At 38.3% G+C, this 23771-nt stretch overlaps 1 protein-coding gene across 1 annotated transcript in view; it reads left to right on the forward strand.

Annotated features, from left to right (window-relative positions):
- The window catches only part of TAFA2 (TAFA chemokine like family member 2), a 559230-nt gene that overhangs the window by 391292 nt on the left and 144167 nt on the right, over positions 1-23771 (forward strand). The window contains exon 2 of the mRNA XM_061416631.1: positions 2747-2853. Within this exon, the coding sequence (XP_061272615.1) occupies positions 2748-2853 (106 nt within the window). The 5' untranslated portion in view covers position 2747. The remainder of the gene's footprint in view (positions 1-2746; positions 2854-23771) is intronic.

Consider the following 23771-nt stretch of genomic DNA (forward strand, 5'->3'; position numbering starts at 1 on the left):
AACTGCAGTATTGCAGCAGGGATGTGTGCATAAGTAAGAGATATTCAGAAAGCAGTATTGACAGAACGTGGTCATTGACTGGATAGGGGTAGGGGTGGTATGAGAGGAAAGGCAGGGGTCTTTACAGACTTCCATATGTTGACCTCCTTTCTCCTTCCTTTTTCAGTTTGACAGCCTGGTGACTTTGTGGGTGTTTCTGTTTCCATATGTCTAGTTATCTGTTTGACCAGTTGTCAGTTCTGTCATGCCATGTGGTCGGGGAACAATGATAGGGAAAATACAATGGGTCATTGACCTTGTAGCAGAGGCCATTTGCTACGGGAAAGCTATTATCAAGAATTATGCTAAGCAGCTCTTCTTGTCAGATGAAGTTTGCTAAACTGTTCATTCTGTTATAGGTTATGCAGTACAATATTGTTGCAGGGATTGGATGTAGGAGAGGAGGCAGGATGGTGGCAAAAATGTGAGAAAAAGAAGAATCTCATAACAAAGCTAACAGTAAGAGTGCCAAAAAACCACAAAGGTAATAGAATGGAAGATTTTAAATGGGAATTAAATGGGCACTTGAGATTGAATATCCCTAAACCAGATTGTTTTTCTAAGATACTTCCTGAGGACATTAGTATACTGTATTACGCTGTGAAGAAAGGTTTCTAGACAATGCTGTACACTCAGGTATGCCTCTTGTTTCAAAAAATCTGGTTGCACCCAGAGTTTTGTAAATCTACTTGCCCCCTTTGTTTTTCAATACTGTATTAACATTCTGTGAAGTGATGCCTCGCAGGACACACAGATTTGGGAAATGCAGGTCTAACAAAGTTATGGCCGTAGTAATGGTTAACACCTATTGAGCATTAATTATCTTGTATGTGTAGTGGTAAATTCTTTCCATGAACTAACTCCTTTAGTTTTTGTACCAACAACTATGAGATAGATATTATTCTCATTTTGGTTGCAAAAATACTTAGTTAAGTAATTTATAAAGTCATATAGACAGTAGGCAATAAGCCAGATTTTAAACCAAGCCATCTAATCCAAAGGTCAACACTTATTCCTTTTTACATTATCTAAACACGTCACAAAACCAAGGTCCATGGAGGACTTGCAGCTGTTGGGTCCACTGAAATTCCCTTCAATCATCTCATGCATGGATGGGCCTCTCATGTACTCCAGGAACAACAAAACATCCAAATGACTGAACACTTTCCAGGCTCATAGTCATTGAGCCCTTATACATGCCAGCCATGGGGCCAGGCTCTTCACATACATACTCCATATGGCAGAAGAAAAAGTTGAAGCAGGAGATCCAGAAACTCACACAAGATTACTCAATCAGAAGCCAAGAGAGCCAGACTCAAATCCAAACAGTCTGATTCAGGAGTAAGTCTGGAGTCTGTGTTCTTAGTCACACATTGCTGCCCCCTCAACATCTGAATCAGTGTGAACAATCTCTCCAGGCCAAGAAGTGTAACTGTGTATCTGTATTAAATATGCATAAAATATCAATTTATTTTTAATCCATTTATTGGTATGAGTGACTCCTCTTCAAAATTATACAGTCATCATTGCTACCACAGAGTCATACTTTTGGAGACAGAATGTTCTGGAAGTGAAGGTGTGAGCAAAAAGATAACATGGAGGACTCAGGAGGAGGAATCAGGCTAGGTGAGGAAGCGACCTCACAAACTTGCACTAGAACTAAGACAAGAATGCAGGTCAGATAAGAATGGAGTTCTGTCCATTCAGGATTGAATCTGGGGAGGTACAGTGTGATGGATGTATATTTTATCTCCCTCATAAATAAAATGCGGATGGATTATATTTTATGTTTTGCTTACCCCTTAGCAATATAATAGTTAATGTAAAGATTTTAGATTAAGGCAATTTGGTGTTTGAGTTTTCACTCTATCATTAAACACAAATTTAATGTAATTTCTGTCCTTCATCATCTACAAAATGGGGATAGACATACCAACATCCCCAATTTGTCCTGAAGAACAGTTGAAATAATGTTGTATTCAGTGCTACAGAAAGTAGGTGCTAAACTTTTGTTTTGGGTAGCTATTATTTTATTATAACATTGCTTTGTTTTCCTGTTTTGTAGTCTCAACTTGCAAATATTAACTTGCTATTTTTCATTCTCCTATTTCATTTTTCTTCTACTCATAAAGTACAGCATGGTAGGTTCCAACAATATTAAGACACCTGTGTTTCAGCAGTAGTGATGTCGTACAGTAAAGTGACTTTTAAAAAGCACATTAGAAATAGTAGATTTGAAATGATTTTATTCTGTGCAGGAATTCATCAAATACGTTTTATCTCAACTGTTTACCCTGACCGTTTGACTTGGCTTTGAAGAAGAATTTTTTAAAAGTAAAACAAATCACTTACTTAAAGATTATTCAAACAGCTGTGCCTTGAATTTTTTGAAAAAGATGAATCTATATTTATATGGAGAGGAAAATAGTAATGTTTTTTGGTTGGTTTCAGCTGTCATTAAGTGAAACAAGGTTGATAGAGCTATGGCCTCTCTTATCACTTGCATTGTATCAAGGTACTTTGTTTGGAAAACTTTAATCTTTTTTCTGTTCATAATTTATATGCAGAGAACAGTATTTTAATATAAGAAATGCAAATGTAGGTGTTAAAATGTCATAGGAACTTGTAAATGTACCATGATTATAGTGGAAAAACAGTGGGTTCACATACTTAAGATTTTTATTATTATTATTATCATTTTTTGCAGGATGAGTAAGAGATACTTACAGAAAGCAACAAAAGGAAAACTGCTAATAATAATATTTATTGTAACCTTGTGGGGGAAAGTTGTATCCAGTGCAAACCATCATAAAGGTAAGTTCTTCTCATTTCTTCCTCGCTGTCTATGGAAGGAAACTCTGTTTAATACAGACTATTGTGTTCTGCCTTTACTGGTGAGTTACTTTTACTAAATATGGGTCTGCCCATTGCAGTTCTTTTCAAGTGAAGATGCAGAGATCCTAATATGGCTTTGATAGGGAATGAATGAGTATTAAAATGTTTCCAAGATTACTGTCACTTCTGCAAATAATATTTAGAGTACAGAACCGTGAATCTGCTTTATTCCTACCATTTCCATTTTTAAGATGTTAAAATGTTGAGTTGACAGGCAAAAAAGATGAGTTTCAACGTGTAATTATCCAATAATGAAAGCACCTTTAATAATATTTATCTTAATAATATGTATACATGTGAATTTCAGTACTTTTTGTAGGTCATATTTCTTCATGCCAGAGTATATCTTTGGCCACTATTTGGGTTTTACCGCTAGTATGATATTAAGCAGGTTCAATCCTGCCATGAAACAGGGGAAGGGAGGATATTTGTCTTATTTATGTGTGTTAAGCTTGATAGCTCAAAATTATGCCTCTTTCTGTTCTCTTTCCTGAGCATGAGACTCAGCATAGTGAATAAATACTTTTTCCTAAATGAATTAAAGTGGGCTATTTCTGGACTGTTCCTACCATAATTAAGTATTCATAACCTGAAAAGTCAATTTAGATTTTTCTGTGAAATATGATTTTACAATCTAGTTCTTTTTCCTCTGTAAAGTCCACAGATTAGCAACTTACTTTCTTATTTTTGATTAGAGTTAAGCGTGCCTTGAATTTTGTTAACACTTAAAATAGTTACACATGTGCATTTTAATTAGCATTACATGGAAGAAGTATGCCAGGGAGGGAAAGATGTGGTGTGACACTTATAAACACTTATAAATCTTTCCCCCCTATGTTTAAAACAAAAAAGTCACCTTTCAAAATATGAATTTTATAAAAAGTTTCTTCATATTTCACAATCCTGTTTTTGCCCCACTGTGCATGTTTTCTTCTTTTCCTTAGTATAGCTCACAGATCCACAAATAAAGCTTAAAAATTTTTAAATAAGGGTTACTGGTATAATATTAAAAAGGTGTTAAGGAGGATATTATTCATCTGCCTCCAAATTGGCTACAGTGAACCAAACTGAAGAATAATGCAGCCTTAAATTGTTGTTGTTCAGTCAACAACAATCCTGTTGTTGACTGAATCCTGTTCAATCCTGTCCAACACTTTGAGACCCCATGGACTACAGCATGCCATGCTTTCCTGTCCTTCACCATCTCCTGGAGATTGCTCAAACTCATGTCCATTGAGTTGGTGATGCCATCCAACAATCTTGTCCTCTGTCATCCCCTTCAGCCTTCAATCTTTCCCATTATCAGGGTCTTTTCTAATGAGTCAGCTCTTCCCATCAGGTGGCCAAAGTATTGGAGCTTCAGCTTCAGCATCAGTCCTTCTAATGAATATTCAGGATTGATTTCCTTTAGGATTGACTGGTTTGATCTCCTTGCAGTCCAAGGGACTCTCAAGAGTCTTCTCTAGCACTATAGTTCAAAAGTATCGATTCTTTGGCACTCAGCCTTCTTTATGGTCCAACTGTCACATTCACACTACTGAAAAAACCATAGCTTTGACTATATGGACTTTTTTGGCCAAGTAATGTTTCTGCTTTTTAATATGGTGTATAAGTTGGTCATAGTTTTTCTTCCAAGGAGCAAGCATCTTTTAATTTCATGGTTGCAGTCACCATCTGCAGTGATTTTGGAGCCCAAGAAAATAAAGTCTCTCACTGTTTCCATTGTTTCCCCATCTATTTGGCATGAAGTGACGGGACCAGATGCCACGATCTTAGGTTTTTGAATGTTGAGTTTTAAGCCAGTTCTTTCATGCTCCTCTTTCACATTCATCAAGAGGCTCTTTAGTTCTTCTTCACTTTCTGCCATAAGGGTGTTTTCATCTGCATCTCTGAGGTTATTGATATTTTCTCTCTGCAATCTTGATTCCATCTTGTGCTTCATCCCAGCCTGGTATTTTGCATGATGTACTCTGCATGTAAGTTAAATAAGCAGGGTGACAATATACAACCTTGACGTAGTCCTTTTCCAATTTTGAACCAGTCCTTTGTTCCATGTCTAGTTATAACTGCAGCTTTCAATATTCACCTTTTAAAAAGGGGCAAACTACTGGGGCCGAGCCCTCTGATTTGGACTTCACTAGAGAAGACACCACTTTTCCAGTGGTCATGTATGGATGTGAGAGTCAGACTGTGAAGAAAGCTGAGCGCCGAAGAATTGATGCTTTTGAACTGTGGGGTTGGAGAAGACTCTTGAGAGTCCCTTGGACTGCAAGGAGATCCAACCAGTCCATTCTGAAGGAGATCAGTCCTGGGTGTTCATTGGAAGGACTGATGCTAAAGCTGAAACTCCAATACTTTGGCCACCTGATGTGAAGAACTGACTCATTGGAAAAGACCCTGATGCTGGGAGGGGTTGGGGGCAGGAGGAGAAGGGGACAACAGAGGATGAGATGGCTGGATGGCATCACTGACTCAATGGACGTGAGTCTGAGTGAACTCCGGGAGTTGGTGATGGACAGGGAGGCCTGGCGTGCTGTGATTCATGGGATTGCAAAGAGTCGGACATGACTGAGTGACTGATCTGAACTGAATAGAGAAGACATATCATCCATATGGTCCCCATGGATGGTCATCCCAGTGCACCTTCTCAGTCTATAAAAATAGAATTGAGAGAAATGGGAGAGATTCATAGTAATTGTGAGTGTCAGTCCAGCAAAACAAGGGCTCATGATAAGGATGTTTTCTCATCTCCAAAGCCAAGTCGTGGGGTCTCTAAGAGAATCAATCAAAAGGACTGCTCCATAGTGAATACTGCATACAATTTTTAGAGCTGCTTTTAAGAACTTATAAGTTGTGCTCTGTTCTGTGCTAACCTCAAAACAAAGATCTTTTCTTACTTTTTGCCAAAAAAAAAAAAAAGAATGTTTCTTGAACATATGAGATTGACTCAGAAAACCTACTCAAAGTGCCAAACCCAGTGCAGTATAGAAATGACTTTTGTGTTGTTTTGCTGATCCATTTCCACCCTATAAGAATATTTTGGAGGAAGAATGTAGGAAAAATTTCTCTTCCTCTTTCCCCTTTTCCTTTCTTTCTTCCTTTTATATTTTCTATGCAAATATTCCTTTTGTTTAAACTATTTTACATCTAATAAGTATTATTTACATATTATTTGACATGTACATAATATTTTAATTAATGTACATACAGCAATACGTGAACTGTGAACTTCCAGATGTTCAAGCTGGTTTAGGAAAAGGCAGAAGAACCAGAGATCAAATTGCCAACATCCACTGGATCATGGAAAAAGCAAGAGAGTTCCAGAGAAACATCTATTTCTGCTTTATTGACTATGCCAAAGCCTTTGACTGTGTGGATTACAATAAACTGTGGAAAACTCTTCAAGAGATGGGAATACCAGACCACCTGACCTGCCTCTTGAGAAACCTGTATTCAGGTCAGGAAGCAACAGTTAGACCTGGACATGGAACAACAGACTGGTTCCAAATAGGAAAAGGAGTACGTCAAGGCTATATATTGTAACCCTGCTTATTTAACTTCTATGCAGAATACATCATGAGAAAAACTGGGCTGGAAGAAGCACAAGCTGGAATCAAGGTTGCCAGGAGAAATATCAATCACCTCAGGTATGCAAATGACACCACCCTTATGGCAGAAAGTGAAGAGGAACTAAAGAGCCTCTTGATGAAAGTGAAAGAGGAGAGTGCAAAGGTTGGCTTAAAGCTCAACATTCAGAAAACTAAGATCATGGCATCTGGTTCATGGCAAATAGATGGGGAAACAGTGGCTGACTTTATTTTTGGGGGCTCCAAAATCACTGCAGATGGTGATTGCAGCCATGAAATTAAAACACACTTGCTCCTTGGAAGGAAAGTTATGACCAACCTAGACAGCATATTAAAAAGCAGAGCCATTACTTTGCCAACAAAGGTCCGTCTAGTCAAGGCTATGGTTTTTCCAGTGGTCATGTATGAATGTGAGAGTTGGACTATAAAGGAAGCTGAGCGCCGAAGAATTGATGCTTTTGAACTGTGGTGTTGGAGAAGAGTCTTGAGAGTCCCTTGCACTGCAAGGAGATCCAACCAGTCCATTTTGAAGGAGATCAGTCCTGGGTGTTCATTGGAAGGACTGATGTTGAAGCTGAAACTCCAATACTTTGGCCACCTCATGCGAAGAGTTGACTCATTGGAAAAGACCCTGATGCTGGGAAAGGTTGAGGGCAGGAGAAGAAGGGGACAACGGAGGATGAGATGGTTGGATGGCATCGCCAACTCGATGGGCCTGGGTTTGGGTGAACTCCGGGAGTTGGTGATGGACAGGGAGGCCTGGCATGCTGCGGTTCAGGGGTCACAAAGAGTTGGACACAACTCAGCTACTGAACTGAACTGAATATTTAGGACATATTCTTAAAAGAACACAAGTGTGCTCATCACCCGATTGAGACATGTAACATTTCTAATTCTTTTGAACATGTGTCTTCCACTCTAATTTCATTTCTTTGCCTCCTTACCTAAGCTAATCCCTATTCTAAACTTTGTATTTATAATTTCTTTGCTTTTATTTATAATTTTACCATGTATCTGTGTATATCCACATGACATGCTGCTGAATTTTGTTATTGATTTACATAATAGTGTTATACTGTGTTTTTATAATTTGCTATTTTGCCAAATAGTATATTTGTGACATTCATTACATTTGATGGTAAATACCTGTGGTTAATATTCTTATTATTTAATGTTGCTCTGTTTTTTTTTTTTTTTGGCTTCCCAGGTAGCTCAGCTGATAAAGAATTCTCCTGCGTTGCAGGAGACCCCAGTTTATTCCTAGGTCGGGAAGTTCCCCTGGAAAAGGGTTAGGCTACCCACTCCAGTATTCTTGGGCTTCCCTAGTGGTTCTTTGGTAAAGCATCTGGCTGCAATACAAGAGACCTGAGTTCGACCCCTGGGTTGGGAAGATCCCCTGGAGAAGGGCATGGTAGCCCATTACAGTGTTCTTGCTGGGATAATCCCCATGGATAGAGGAACCTGGTGGTTACAGTCCATACATGAATATTTTGTGTTCTTGTCATTATGAACTAAGTTTCTATGAATATTCTTGTGTATCTTTCCTGCTGTACATGTGCAAGGGTGTCTCAAAGGCACATTCCAATGAATAAACTTCTAGGTCATGGGGCATTGCATATCTTCATTCTTGCCGGATTCTGTCAAATGGGTTTTCAAAGTAGTACTAAGAAAGTTTTTCAATTATTTCTTTTTATTGAGGTATAGTTGATTTATAATACTAGATTAATTTCTGGTATATAACACAGTGATTCAAAATTTTTATGGATTATATTACATTTAATGTTATTATAAAATGTTAGCTACATTCCCTGTGCTATATACTATATCCTTATGGCTTATTTTATACATAATAGTTTGTGTCTCTTAATCCCCAACTCTTATTTTTCCCCTCCTCTTTTCCTCTCTCCACTATTAATCACTAATTTATTCTCTATATCTAAGAGATTGTTTCTGTTTTACCATATTCATTTGTTTATTTTAATAACATACAATGTTTGTCTTTCTCTCTCTGACATATTTGACTAAGCACAATACCCTCCAGGTCTATCCATGTTGTTGCAAATGGCACAATTTCATCCTTTTTATGGCTCAGTAGTATTCCATTGTGCATACATACCACATCTTTATACATTCATCTCTCTATGGATATTTAGGTTGCTTTCAAAACTTGCCCATTGTAAACAGTGATGCAATGAACATTCAGAAGCATGTATCCTTTCAAATTATAGTTTTCTCTGACTATATTGGTAAAATACCCTGGAATAGAATGGCTACATCATATAATAGATCTATTTTTCCATTTTGGGGAAAGATTCCATCCTGTTTTCCATACTGGTACACCAATTTACATTCCCCTTCTCACCAACAGTGTACAAAGGTTGTTTTTTCTCCATATCCTTGTGAACATTGATTACTTGTGATCATTTTTGTGATAGCCATTTGACAGGTGTGAGGTGGTATCTCATTGTGATTTCACTTTGCATATCCATAATGATTAGTGATGTTCATCTTTTCATATGCCACTTGGCCATCTGTGTGTTTTCCTTCAGAAAAATGTCTATTCACTTATGCCCATTTTTTAATCAAATTGTATTTTTTTGAGTCGTATGAACTGTTTATATATTTTGAATATTAACCCCTTATCTATCATATCATTTGCAAATGTTTTTGCCCATGTAGTAGGTTGTCTTTTGTTCTATTGATGGCTTCCTTTGCTGTGCAAAAGCTTTTAGCTTTAATTAGATCCCATTTGTTTATTTTTGATTTTGCTTCCATTGCTCTTTAAGAGAGATTCAGAAATATATTGCTATGATTTATGTCAAAGAGTATTCTGCCTATGTTTCCTTCTAGGAGTTTTATAGTTTCAGATCTTACATTTAGTCTTTGATCCATTTTGAGTTTATTTTTATGTATGATGTGAGAAAAATTTCTAATTCTGTTCCTTTACTTGTAGCTGTCCAGTTTTCCCACTGCTTATTGAAGAGACTATTTTTTCTTCATTACATACGCTTGCCTCTTTTTTATAGATTAGTGACCATGAGGTGCATGGGTTTATTTCTGGGCTGTTTATTCTGTTCTATTGATATAGATATATGTCTGTTTTTGTGCCAGTACCATCCTAATTTGATGGCTATAGTTTTGTTGCATAGTCTTAAATCAGGAAGTGTGACACCTCTAGTTCTGTTCTTTTTATTCAAGATTCCTTTGGGTATTCCGGATCTTTTGTGTTTCAATACAAATTTTAGAATTATTCATTCTAGTTGTATAAAAAAAAAATCAAAACACCCAGCAGCACACTCCTCTCTTGTTATCTAAGCTATATGCTCTTGAGATTCCCTCTAAGAGGGCTGTCTAGGTCCTTCTGTTGTGACAGATTGACTGTGTAGGCAGTCTGGTGGGTTTTGTTGGCTTCTGGCCCAGATGATTATCAGACCCTGCCTTGCTAGTGGGGCCTGATCAGGAGGCAGCTGATTGCAGAACCCCAGGATGCCCTGAGGCTAATACTAACTCACTGGTGGTTGGAGTCAGAGTCCAGAAGACTCTGGGACTATCGTACCCACTACTGGTGAATGAATCTGAATCCTGGAGTCAGTGCCAGACTACTGGCAGGTAGTAAGATCAGTCCTAGAGCCTGGCTTCAGGTTCCAGGGATCCCAGAGCTGGTGTCAGATCATTGGTGGACAGGGGTCTGGTTCTTGACTCAGTTGCATATGTGGTCCATGGTGTCCTGAAGCTTGTGTTGGCCTGCTGGTTACAGAGCTGGGTCCCCACTGGTCCCAGGGTAGCATCTGGCCTGATGAGGTGGACTATGTCCTCAGGCGAAGAATTGTGATTTTCTTACTGCTGTCTTATCTGCTGTCTGCCCCATCATAGATTAGGCTGGTCTAGAGGCTTGTGCAGGCTTCCTGGTGGGAGCTGCTGGTGCTGGCCTACTGGTGGGTGGAGCTGGGTCTTGGCCTTCTGGTACTATGGACCCTTTGGAAGTGCTGAGTTTAGAGGTGGCTGTGAACTCGGGAAGTTTTTAGGCAGTCTGTTTGCTGATGGGTGGGACTGTGTTCCCAAACAGTTAGTTGTTTGGCCTGAGGTTTCCAGCACTGGAATGACAGAGGATAAGATGGTTGGATGGCATCACTGACTTGATGAACATGTGTTTGAGCAAGCTCCAGGAGTTGGTGATGGACAGGGAAGCCTGGTGTGCTGCATGCAGTCCATGGGGTCACAAAGAGTTGGACATGACTGAGCAACTGAACTGAACTTCCAGCACTGATGTCTAGAAGCTGTTGGATGGGGCCAGGTCTTGGCATTAATGAGCCAGAGGGAGGATCCCACGATGGCAGCTGCAAGCAGCAGTGTCCATGTGGTAGAAAGCTCCCATATATGGCTACTGTGAATGTCTATGTCCCCAGGGTGAATTGCAACCAGCCCCTGCCTCTCCAGGCAACTCTGCTAGGTCTAGCTCAGGCTTCTTTCAAATTACTACTCCTGCACTGGGTGCCAGAACATGTGGGAGTTTGTGTGTGTTCTTTAAGAGTGAAGTCTCTATCTCCCACAGACCACATGGCTTTCATCATAGGTTAGGTTTAGGGCAAAGGAGCCCTGTTTGCTTATTTTCATTTTTTATTGTGAGATAATTAATAAGAAATCTGTCTCTGATCCAGAGCACACTGTGTGAGCATTCAAGGTAAAAGTAATACAGATGAATATTAAAAATCCAACAGCTCTGTTTTAAGAGCTTTGTAGATATGAACTCATTTAATCCTTATGACAATCTATAATGTAGCTACTATTATTTTATCTGTTATATAGATCAGAAACTGTGGCAAAGAAGAGTTAAATCATTTGACCCAAATTGCCTAGCTAGTGTAACTGTTGGGAGAAGAAATCAAATCTCGGAAGTCTCATTCCATGTGACATGACAAATATCTGGTAGTGAATTTCTTTGTATTATTTGGGATTTAGATGACTTCCTGTGGATTGGTGTCTTTCATGACCTTTGAAAGAATTTCAGATATTACATCTTGAGATATTCCTTCTATATCTCTACTGAGCTAGAACTATGGTTATATGTATGTCAGCTTCCCCTCTCTGTACTGCATGTATTTCAGTCTCTTATATTTTGCACCTTCAGGTCTTTCTGTGCTATATTCTGCAGTATTAATTCAAATCTTTTTTTTCCTACCAAAAATGTGTTCTCTTCAGTCTAATTTGCTCTTTCACGTATTTACGGAGTCTTAATTTCATCTATTACATGTTACTAAAAACTCTTTTTTCTTACAAATTGACTTGGCTTTTGATATATTTTGTTCTTTATTTGCTTAGTTTCTATTTCTTTTTATACATTATATATCAAATGTCACACATATATTTGAGGCTTCTGTTTTATGAAATTTTTACGATTTCCTCCTCATGACTCTCACTCATCGTAATTTATTTTAGGGTTTTGTGATTTTAAAATTTTGTGAGCCAATGTTTATTGGAATCATATTGTGAGAGTTTTTAAGGCCTATATTTAGAATTCATTCTTCATGAGTTGATTTGCATGTGTCTTAGGTAAGCTTCTCTAAAATCAGAGCCAAGTCAGGAATTCTTATTTATGTGATTTATAGAAAGGATACTCTCAGGAGGTGGAGAGCAAGTGCAGCAGGATAGAGTTGGGGACAAAAGTTGAGCACAAATAGGGTCTCAGCTGGAGAATAGCCTGGTCAAGTCCTTCAGGTGGCTCAAAACATAAATTGCTTCACAGAGTTGATTCCCTCCTTGAAGTGAGATAAAGAGCCTCTTCTACATTTGTGTCCATTTGGCACTCTCTGTTGACATGTTAAACACGGTAGGGAGTAACCCTCCTGGAATATTAAAAGCTTCTCTTTAGCAGGTGGTAGAGCTCTAAACAAGGGAGGGGCTGTGAATTGTAATCTCCTACCATTCACAGCAAGTGTGGGTAAGGTGCACTGCTGATAAAAAGGGTCTTGGTAGTGAACCAACAGCTACGTATCATGCAGTCCACTTCTTTTACCCCTTAGAGCTGCTTGCTTCTTATTTAAACTTACTCTGTCCAAGCAAAGCTTATCAAAGATTCTGGTTGGTTACAATTTCCAAAAACACTTACTTGAGGAGGAATTGTGGGGCCATCACTAATGCAGTTGATACCAAGGCCTTAGCTGATACTCGTTATCTGCCCACTTCCTTAGCCATTAGATTCCTATTTCCTTCCTATTCAGCTAGAAGGCTTACCTTGATGATTTACCTAGACCTCACAGCTAAGGGTTCTAAGCTCTGTGTTATTATGCTCTTAATTCTGGGGTTGTTGTACTTACAAAATTAAAAATTTATGGTTGTAACTGGGCATTGGGGTTGCCAAGAAATACCTCAGTGGACGATATGAGAACCTAACCTATTTTCTTCTGTCCTGGTACAGAACTGGTACAGAGGGTAGTTGTCCAGCAAGTACCCTCTTCCTTGTGACCAGTGAGGTCATTAACCTCATCACTATTTAAGTCCCTTTTTTTTTCTTGCTCGTCTATGGGGCTGTTGTTTTTCAGTTGCTCAGTTGTGTCTGTCTCTTTGCAACCCCATGAACTGCAGCACACCAGGCCTCTCTGTCCCTCACCATCTCCTAGAGTTTGCCTAAGTTCATGTTCATTGAATCACTGATGCCATTCAGCCATCTCATCCTCTGTCACTCTCTTCTCCTTCTGCCTTCAATCTTTCCCAGCAACAAGAGTTTTTTCCAATGAATTAGCTGTTCACATCAGGTGGCCAAAGTATTGGAGCTTCAGCATCAGTCCTTTCAATGAGTATTCAGGGTTGATTTCCTTTAGGATCTACTGGTTTGATCTCCTTGCAGTCCAAGGGACTCTCAAAGAGTCCTATATGGTTCTGAGTAGGCAGCAATTGAAGCTGTATGTTTAGTAAGATTCTTATTGTTTCCCCTTGTACACACTTTCCCTTTCTGGGAACCAGGATTGCTAGACTCAGAGAGTCTGTTGGTAGTTTTCACAGGAATATTTTAAGTGAATAATTCTGATGGAAAATATGTTTTACTCAATAGTTTTCGAGTACCCACAATAAGGACTGAGAATATGCAGTACATATAAGAGGCAAAAATGTTGTACTTGTGGAGTTTTTGTCTTAGAGGTGGGAAGATGGAATAAAAAGGAAACCAGTTTTATAGTGTAAATGCTATGGAAAAAAGAAAGGAAGAAAGAGGTAGGAGAATTGTTCAAGGGGGATTGTAGTCTTAAATAAGGCCTTTGGGTAAGACTTAAAGTTTCCAGTGGAACTAGCCGTGAAAATATCTGAAGGAAGGATGTTCCAGGCAGAGCAGTAAATAAGTATGAATGCTTTCAAATAGGATCATGCCTGGAGAATGACGAGTAGCAAGGCTGCTGTGCGTAGAGCAGAGTATGTAAGGAAGAGAGTGGTACGAGATGAGATCATTACAGAATAGGTAAGTGTAGGAGATGAAACAACAAAAGAAATAGCTCTTCCAAATACCAGTGCAATAGCACTGTGTTCTCAAGAGCAACCAATTGCAGAATAGTTTTACTCTGTTTTTTTAAACACAATGTAGAAACACTGTAGAAATCTAGAGCATTTGTATTTGAAAAATGAGATATCTAAAAATCAGAAAATGTCATTGCCTGCTTAATAAAGTCTTCTGAGCTTTGGCCACTAAAAGTCCCTCACCCACAGACAAATCTCCACAGATATTCTGTCCTGAATTCTCACAGTTGTTTCAGGCTGGGCATTTTGGGAAGGGTGTAGTGATTAACTCAGAGCATTGTGACAGCCAATCAAAAAGTATAAGCACTATTTCCCCTTGGAAGAAATTGCATCAGGTATAGCTTCAGATAGTGGAGATCAGAGAGGAAATACTTCAGTTTAGAATGCCAAGTTCCCAATAGAAAAACAGTCATAATCTTAGAAGACTGTTTTCTTGCCTTTTCTTCCTATACCCATCATATCCAAACTAAATTTAGATAGAACGAATCATCATTGAATGTTTGAGTTGGAAAGTGATCTGTATTTAGTGTGGGATATAGTCACTTGGACTGCAAGGAGATCCAACCAGTCCATTCCAAAGGAAATCAATCCTGAGTGTTCATTGGAAGGAATGATGCTGAAGCTGAAACTTCAATACTTTGGTCACCTCATGCGAAGAGTTGACTCACTGGAAAAGACCCTGATGCTGAGAGGGATTGGGGGCAGAAGGAGAAGGGGACAACAGAGGATGAGATGGCTGGATGGCATCACCGACTCGATGGACATGGGTTTGGGAGAACTCCGGGAGTTAGTGATGGACAGGGAGGCCTGGCGTGCTGCAATTGATGGGGTCACAGAGTTGGACATGACTGAGCGACTGAACTGAACTGATACACAGATGAGAGTTAAACACACACACACATTTATTTATTTATTTATTTTTTAAATTTACAATATTGTATTGGTTTTGCCAGTTCATTTAATTATATGTTATCCTTCAGTGTCATATTAGGTGATTACTAATATGAGTTGGAACTTTTGATTAAATGAATTTTTTTCAGGAAAAAAGTTAAACTGTGATTTTCAGCCTAAAGCCTACATGAGAGAGCAGCCATTTAGTTTTTTCCTTTTGGTAGTTCTTGATTTATTTGTTGGTTCATTTGATAGTTTATTCATGTCTCCAACCAGTTACCCAATAAACAAAATATATATTTTTTCATTAAAACAAAATTTGTTTTAATTCCAAAACAATAAATATTTACTAACGACAGTACTTTGGCCACCTGACACTAAAGAGCTGACTCATTGGAAAAGACCCTGATTGGGAAAGGTTGAAGGCAAGAGGAGAAGGGGGCAACAGAGGACAAGATTGTTGGATAGCATCACTGCCTCAATAGACATGAGTTTGATCAAGCTCTGGGAGATATTGAAGGACAGGGAAGCCTGGCATGCTGTCGTCCATGGGGTCACAAAGAGTTGGACACAACTGAGTAACTGAACAACAACAATAATTGACATTTTAAAAATATAGATAAGCAAAAGAGGCAGAAATAAGAGTCATTCATGATTTCATGTTCCAAAATAACCACTGTTACGCTTTCAAAAACTGTATAAAATTTTGTGACCTCCTTTTCTCACTTTAAAATATACAAAATACATATTGAGTATTTGTTAAGTGTTGGGTTTTAGGTCAGGTTCTGGAGGTTAATAAGTGACCAACACAAGCTTGTTTCATGCTCTGTGGAACTTACAAAATAGAAGGTGTGAAAAACACTAATTTGATAATTGAGAAAATAGATATTTAATTATAAATTGCATTAAAGTATTTAGAGATATTCAGGATAAGAGTATATAATATACAAAATGGGTGGAAGGCAATCAGGAAAGTCTTTTCTAGGGAAGAGACATTTGAATTAAGGCCTAAATGGAGAGCAGGAGCTGGCATCCAGGTAGGATCAGTAGCCTGTGCAAAGGTGCTAAAACACGAAGGAAGAGAATGCTTTGGAGCAAAAACAAGATCACTGTGTCTCAAGGACATAAAGCAGGGAGGATGGTGTGTGCAGTTAAACAGGGGATGTGGCTGGAGCGGATCCTTTGGGGTCATATTCAGTTAAAATTGTTTGATCTAATTTAGCTAGGATGTTACTATGTTCTCTTGTGCTGGTTTGCAGTTGACTATGATGTACACCAAAATTTAAGAACCCTGATTTATAATTCACAGTGTTTCAAGAGCCTTGTTTATAAGAACAATTAGATTAAAGGCCTAAGAGAAAGAAAAATGGCCATAACATTAACTGACTGTACTTTCGACTTTTAACAATACGTTTTATTATTTATTTCATTGAATTTTCAAAGTAATGCATGTTTATTTGAGAAGCTTTGGTAAGAAAGAAAAATATCAAGAAGAGAAATCAAATTACCCATAATTCGTGCACATAGAATTAATTAGATGGCATGTGGGCATATTTTCATCTGATTTAATTTATGAATGCATTAGACATATTTGAGAGCATTCTGTTCATTCAGTTGTTATTTATTTGTACATTTATTGACATGGACTAGGTGAGAGACTATGCGGTTCTGGGCTGGTAGTGTTATTGTTTAATCATGGAGTCATGCCCAACTCTTTTGTGACCATGGTCTTGGTGATTCTGATTTAAATGATGTAGATAAAGTTGCGGTTTTCCTGGAGTTTAATATCCTGAGTTTTCTCCTCTTTTTAATATTAAGATATCTCATGAATACAGAATAATGCACAAAACACATATGTACACTCAAAATAACAATTATAAAGATAGCAATTGTTGGAAAATACCAACCAGGACAGTAAATAAAATATTACCAGCCCCCCAAAGTTCCTTATCCCTCTTCCTGATTACAACCCTTTGCCCACAGAGGTACCTCTCCTTGTCTTCTTATGCTTAACTGTAGAGGGTTATTTTGTCTGTTTTTTGATTTTGTTAAATTGGAATCATGTTAGGTATTTTTAAAAGTGTTATTTGAAACATGTAAAATATCATGTATGAAACGAGATGCCAGTCCAGGTTCGATGCACGATACTGGATGCTTGGGGCTAGTGCACTGGGACGACCCAGAGGGATGGTATGGGGAGGGAGGAGGGAGGAGGGTTCAGGATGGGGAACACATGTATACCTGTGGTGGATTCATTTTGATATTTGGCAAAACGAATACAATTATGTAAAGTTTAAAAATAAAATAAAATTTAAAAAAAAAAAAAAAAATAAAAAATAAAAAAATAAAAGTGTTATTTGCTTCTTCCCTCAACATTTTTTTTTCTTGAGATTCATCCACATTGTGACATAGGAGTCCATTGTGTGAGAAGACTGTGATGCATTTATCTTTTACTGAGGTGGCCATATGGGTTTTTCCAGTTGTTGGCTGTTATTGCCAATGATACTGTGGACATTATTGTACATGCACTTTGGTTCACAGGTTCACAATTTGCCCCAAGTATATTTTTCTGAATAAAACTCTATGGGCTATATATGATAAGTACATATTCAAATTGATCTTTTTCCCCACTTAGTAGTATAATTAGCAATAAATGCTAAATTAAAAGACAATTGCTTCTTGGTAGGAAAGCTGTGACAAACCTAGACACTGTTAAAAAGCAAAGACATCTCTTTTGCCAACAAAGGTCCATATAGTCAAGGCTATGGTCTTTCCAGTAGTAATGTATGGATGTGAGAGCTAGACAATAAAGAAGGCAGAGCACCGAAGGACTGATGCTTTCAAACTGTGGTGCTGGAGAAAACTCTTGAGAGTTTCTTGGAAAGCAAGGAGATCAAACCAGTCAATCTTTTTTTAAATATATATATATATATATATATTTTTCTAATTACTTTTTTTGCCATACATCAACATATATATATTTATTTTAATTGGAGGCTAATTACTTTACAATACTGTAGTGGTTTTTGCCATACATTGACGTGAGTCAGCCATGGGTGTACATGTGTCCCCCATTCTGAACCTCCTTCCCACCTCCCTCCCCATCCCATCCCTCACGGTGTCCCAGTGTACCAGCCCTGAGCGCCCTGTCTCATGCACTGAACCTGGACTGGCGATCTATTTCACATATGGTAATATACATGTTTCAATGCTATTCTCTCAAATCATGCCACATTCACCTTCTCCCACAGAGTCCAAAAGTCTGTTCTTTATATGTGTCTCTTTTGCTGTCTCGCATATAGGATCACTGTTACCATCTTTCTAAACTCTATATATATGCATTAATATACTGTATTGGTGTTTTTCTTTCTGACTTACTTCACTCTGGATAATAGGCTCCAGTTTCATTTACTTCATTAGAACTGATTCAAATGCATCTATTGAGATAATCATATGATTTTTATCTTTCAATTTGTTACTGTGGTGTATCACATTGATTGATTCGTGAATATTGAAGAATCCTTGCATCCCTGGGATAAAGCCCACTTGGTCATGATGTATGATCTTTTCAATGTATTGTTGGATTCTGTTTGCTAGAATTTTGTTAAGGATTTTTGCATCTATGTTCATCAGTGATATTGGCCTGTAGTTTTCTTTTTCGTGGCATCTTTGTCTGGTTTTGTTATAAAGGTGATGGTGACCTCATAGAATGAGTCTGGCAGTTTACCTTCCTCTGCAATTTTCTGAAAGAGTTTGAGTAGGATAGATGTTAGTTCATCTCTAAATTTTTGATAGAATTCACTGTGAAACCATCTCAAACCAGTCAATCTTAAAGGAAATGAACCCTGAATACTCTTTGGAAGGACTGATGCTGAAGCTCTAATATTTTGACCACCTAATGCAAACAGCTGACTCATTAGAAAAGACCCTGATGCTGGGAAAGATTGAAGGCAGAAGAAGATGGTGACGGAGGATGAGATTGTTGAATGGCATTACTGATTCAATTGGACATGAACTTGGGCAAACTCTGGGAGATGGTGAGAGACATGGAAGCCTGGTGTGCTGCAGTCCATAAGAGTAGCAGAGTCAGACACAACTTGGCTACTGAAGGTGACTGAACAGCAACAAAATAGCAACAAATGATGTGTATTTACTTATATATCTAAAGTGAAAGTGGAAGTTGCTCAGTCCTGTCCGACCTTTGCAACCCCGTGGACTATACAGTCCATGGAATTCTCTAGGCCAGAATACTGGGTAGCCTTCCCCTTCTCCAGGGGATCTTCCCAACCCAGGGATAGAACCCAGGCCTCCCACATTGCAGGCAAATTCTTTACCAGCTGAGCCACAAGGGAAACTCAAGAATACAGGAGTGGGTAGCCTATCCTGTCTCCAGGGGATCTTCCCAACCCAGGAATCAAACCAGGGTCTCCTGCTTGCAGGCGGATTCTTTACCAACTGAGCTATCAGTGAAGCCCTTATATATTTAAATATATATCTAGATATATTTTTTATATATCTAAAACTATCAATAAAACATTTTTTAATTGGGACATGAAAAAACATTGTAATAATGTACCCTAAATTACATAAGAAAATCTTTGTTGTTAGATTTCTTTGAGACTGTTTTGTTTGTTAATATTAATATAAAAACATTTGTGTGAGAACTTTTATTTATATTTGATATTAATATTAATTTAGTTCAGTTCAGTCGCTCAGTTATGTCCAACTCTTTGCGACCCCATGAATTGCAGCATGCCAGGCCTCCCTGTCCATCACCAACTCCCAGAGTTCACTCAAACTCACGTCCATCAAGTTGGTGATGCCATCCAGCCATCTCACCCTCTGTTGTCCCTTTCTCCTCCTGCCCATGATCCCTCCCAGCATGAGGGTCTTTTCCAATGAGTCAACTCTTCTCATGAGGTGGCCAAAGTACTGGAGTTTCAGCTTTAGCATCATTCCTTCCAAAGAACACCCAGGACTGATTTCCTTTAGGATGGACTGGTTGGATCTCCTTGCAGTCCAAGGGACTCTCAAGAGTCTTCTCCAATGCCACAGTTCAAAAGCATAAATTCTTCGGTGCTCAGCTTTCTTAACAGTCCAACTCTCACATCCATACATGACTACTGGAAAAACCATAGCTTTAACTAGACGGACCTTTGTTGGCGAAGTAATGTCTCTGCTTTTTAATATGCTGTCTTGTTTGGTCATAACTTTCCTTCCAAGGAGTAAGCGTCTTAATTTCATGGTTGCAATCACCATCTGCAGTGATTTTGGAGCCCCCCAAAATAAAGTCTGACACTGTTTCCACTGTTTCCCCATCTATTTCCCATGAAGTGATGGGACCAGATGCCATGTTCTTCGTTTTCTGAATGTTGAGCTTTAAGCCAACTTTTTCACTCTCCTCTTTCACTTTCATCAAGAGGCTCTTTAGTTCCTCTTCACTTTCTGCCATAAGGGTGCTGTCGTCTGCATATCTGAGGTTATTGATATTTCTCCTGGCAATCTTGATTCCAGCTTGTGCTTCTTCCAGCCCAGAGTTTCTCATGATGTACTCTGCATATAAGTTAAATAAACAGGGTGACAATATACAGCCTTGATGTACTCCTTTAGTTATCAATTAATTAAATTTTATTAATGCATTTTGTTCACTTTAAATTTATTTACATAGTTAACACAAGTGAGAACTTTTGAGGTGAAAAAGAATAAAATGATTAGTTTTGTGTCATTCAGCATTCACTCAGTAAAAAGGAAATCACAGTAAGTGGTTTAAAATAAGGAACTGATTACAACAGTGTTGAAAATGTTACTATCCAGACATTGGTTAACTACAGAAAGCTATAACTGCCCATAAGGATGGGAGAGCAAAAAGGAAAATGGAGTACCCAGTGAAGTGAAAGTCTCTCAGTAGTGTCTGACTCTTTGTGACCCCATGGACTATACAACTATACAGTCCACGGAATTCTCCAGGCCAAAATATTGGAGTGGGTAGCTGTTCCTTTCTCTACCCCAGACCAGAATACTGGAGTAGGTAGCTGTTGCCTTCTCCAGGGGATCTTCCAAACTCAGGGACTGAACCCAGGTCTTCCACACTGCAGGCAGATTCTTTACCAGTTGAGCCACCAGGGAAGCCCAGAGTTACCCAGAGTTCCAACTTATAGTGTTTACTGTTGAGACTGCTGAAGCACTGCTGGTGCTTTGGGAATCACTTCCATTGCTTCTAAGCCAGAAGCCTGAAACCAATTCTGTCTTGAGATTCCAAGAGCCCACGGGCCTCCAGCACTGCTGGGCTCTCAGAAAATGCTGCTGAACTCTCAGCAAATGCTGCTGAAGTCAACAGACATTCACACAATCTCCCTTAGCACTTCTGAAGCCAGAAGCTGGAGAAAAAATTGGACTCCCTCTTTCTTAAGAGCACTTTCCTCCAAGAAGCAGACTCCAGGACAGAATTCAATGTGCATGATTGTTTATTGTGGGAAATACCTTTGAAGTATAAAGAGGGAGGGAGCAGGAGTAGATGGGGTGAGTCTTCAGACCAGGAGGAAGGCTTGACACCTGTGAAAGAAGAGAAAGAAGAGAAAGAAGGAAGGAGGCTTCAGTAGGAAGAACCCTAAACTTTAGCCCAGTTTTGAAAATGTCTTGGCCAGGCCAATTCTGAGTCCTGGAGCAAAGGCTGCCCATTGGAGGGAGTCCCATAAAGGGCTGTTGTGTCACTGCCTGCTTGCCGCCCAAATGAAGTGTGGTCTTGACACAGATCCACAGGTGGAGTTACTGGAGGCCATCACTCAACTATGTTATTTGCAGTGGGTACTTCTGAGGGAGAACTAAGCATCCATCTTTGTGGCTGCCACACTACCGTGTGCAGAATCTAACCAGAAGCCAGCTGGCAAGAAAGTCGGAAGAATCTAGTATAAGTTTTCAACCCACTTCAATACAGACAGGAATATAGAAAGATACATGTTGAAAGAAAATGACAGGTAGCTGCTGCACAAATATTTATACATTTTGTCGAATTACCTTTTATTCCTTCACAGAGGTATATAAGACTTTGCTTCTCACCAGTCTGAAAATATTGGCTACAAATCAATATCTTTGTTAAGGTAGAAGGTCCTGACATAGTCTCTTATTCATATTTTAATTTATATTTTCTGTTAATGGATAGTTAATGTTTGAATTATTTTCATTTTCTAATATTTGATTTATTCATTGATTCCTTTGACAGTTTAATATTTCTTTCATTGATGTTTGAAAACCTTAGATAACTTTTAAACCTTGGTCACATCCACTGTATATTTTCCGTTTACATGGTTTTCAAATTTAATGTTTATAGATTGTAGTTTTTCAGAACATAGAGTGTCTCACTGTTGTCAGAGAAAATTTGAAAATGTATAAAATATAAAAAGAAAATTTAAAACACCTGTAATCCTATACATATATAATTATTAACTTTCAAATATTATTCGTATAATATTGGGAATATACTGTATCCATAGATTTTTCTCCTTTCTTGTTGTGAGCACTTCTTCCTCTTTCCTGTGAAAATATTTATTTAAACATACTATATAATTGGATAGTAGAGCTGTTTATTTTTCTTCTAGTAAAAATAAAGCTGCAATAAACATTTATATGTGCAGTTGCTTTTTCCCATATCTATTTATTAGGTTAAATTTGCAGTGATCGAGTACTAGTTCAAATGGCTTAAATTTTAACATGTTTTAAAAATGATATTTTTAACTATAAAAATAACGTGTTCATTTTAGAATATTTGGAAAGTATAAAAGAAGCACTGATAAAATTAAAATGATGTAATATATGTAATATATTCACGAAGTGAAAGTGAAAGTCGCTCAGTCTTATCCAACTCTTTGCAAGCCCAGGGACTATATACAATCCATGGAATTCTCCAGGCCAGAATACTGGAGTGGGTAGCTGTTCTCTTCTCCAGGGGATCTTCCCAACCCAGGGATCAAACCCAGGTATTCTGCATTGCAGGCAGATTCTTTACCAGCTGGAGCCACCAGGGAAGCCCAAGAATACTGGAGTGGGTAGCCTATCCCTTCTCCAGTGGTCTTCCCACTCAGGAATCGAACCTGCATTGCAGGCAGATTGATTTATTAACATGATGCACGTTAAAATGTGTGCATTTTGATATTATTGAAAAATTACAAACATCCCTATTCATATTCCCATCAGCAAAGAGCTTACATACTATTGTCAACACTTGGCCAGACCAATTTGGAGTCCTTGAGATTTATCATTCTAACTAATTTTTGTCAATTTCATCCTGTTTTAATTTGTGATTTTTGGTTATTAAAGATTAAATTTTATTGGTTTATTGACTGTTGATTTTTTTTTAAATTGCGTTTTCATGTAATTTATCCATTGTTTTTATTAGGTGACCCTGTTTTATGAGAGCTCTTTATAAAGGATTAACACTTTGAGCTGTTACCAGTAGTTTACATTTTGCCTGATCAGTGCATTTGCATATAATATGCAGGAGCACAGCTTCAGAACTCCAGACAATGTGTGTTTTCAACCACGTTTGTTCTTTTACTAGCTATGGGTAATTTTTCTTTTTTTCTTTTTTGTTTGTGGTGGAGTGATGGTGGGTGTGGAGTACCTGAATCCTTTTAACATAGTTGCTTTTAATTTAGGACTTCCCTGATGGCTCAGATGGTAGAGAATCTGCTTGCAATGCAGGAGACCTGGGTTCAATCCCTGGGTCACCTTAAATTAAAAAAAAAAATTGCCAATATATATCTAGGTTTTGTCCTTTTAATTATTGAGTGAATCTTTTCAAGCTAGACTTAAGTTTTCAAAGATAATCTTACTTTCACTTTTATTTAGTGCTCCTATCTC

This window comes from Bos javanicus, chromosome 5 (genome assembly GCF_032452875.1).
Source record: "Bos javanicus breed banteng chromosome 5, ARS-OSU_banteng_1.0, whole genome shotgun sequence".
In the NCBI taxonomy this organism is placed as follows: domain Eukaryota; kingdom Metazoa; phylum Chordata; class Mammalia; order Artiodactyla; family Bovidae; genus Bos; species Bos javanicus.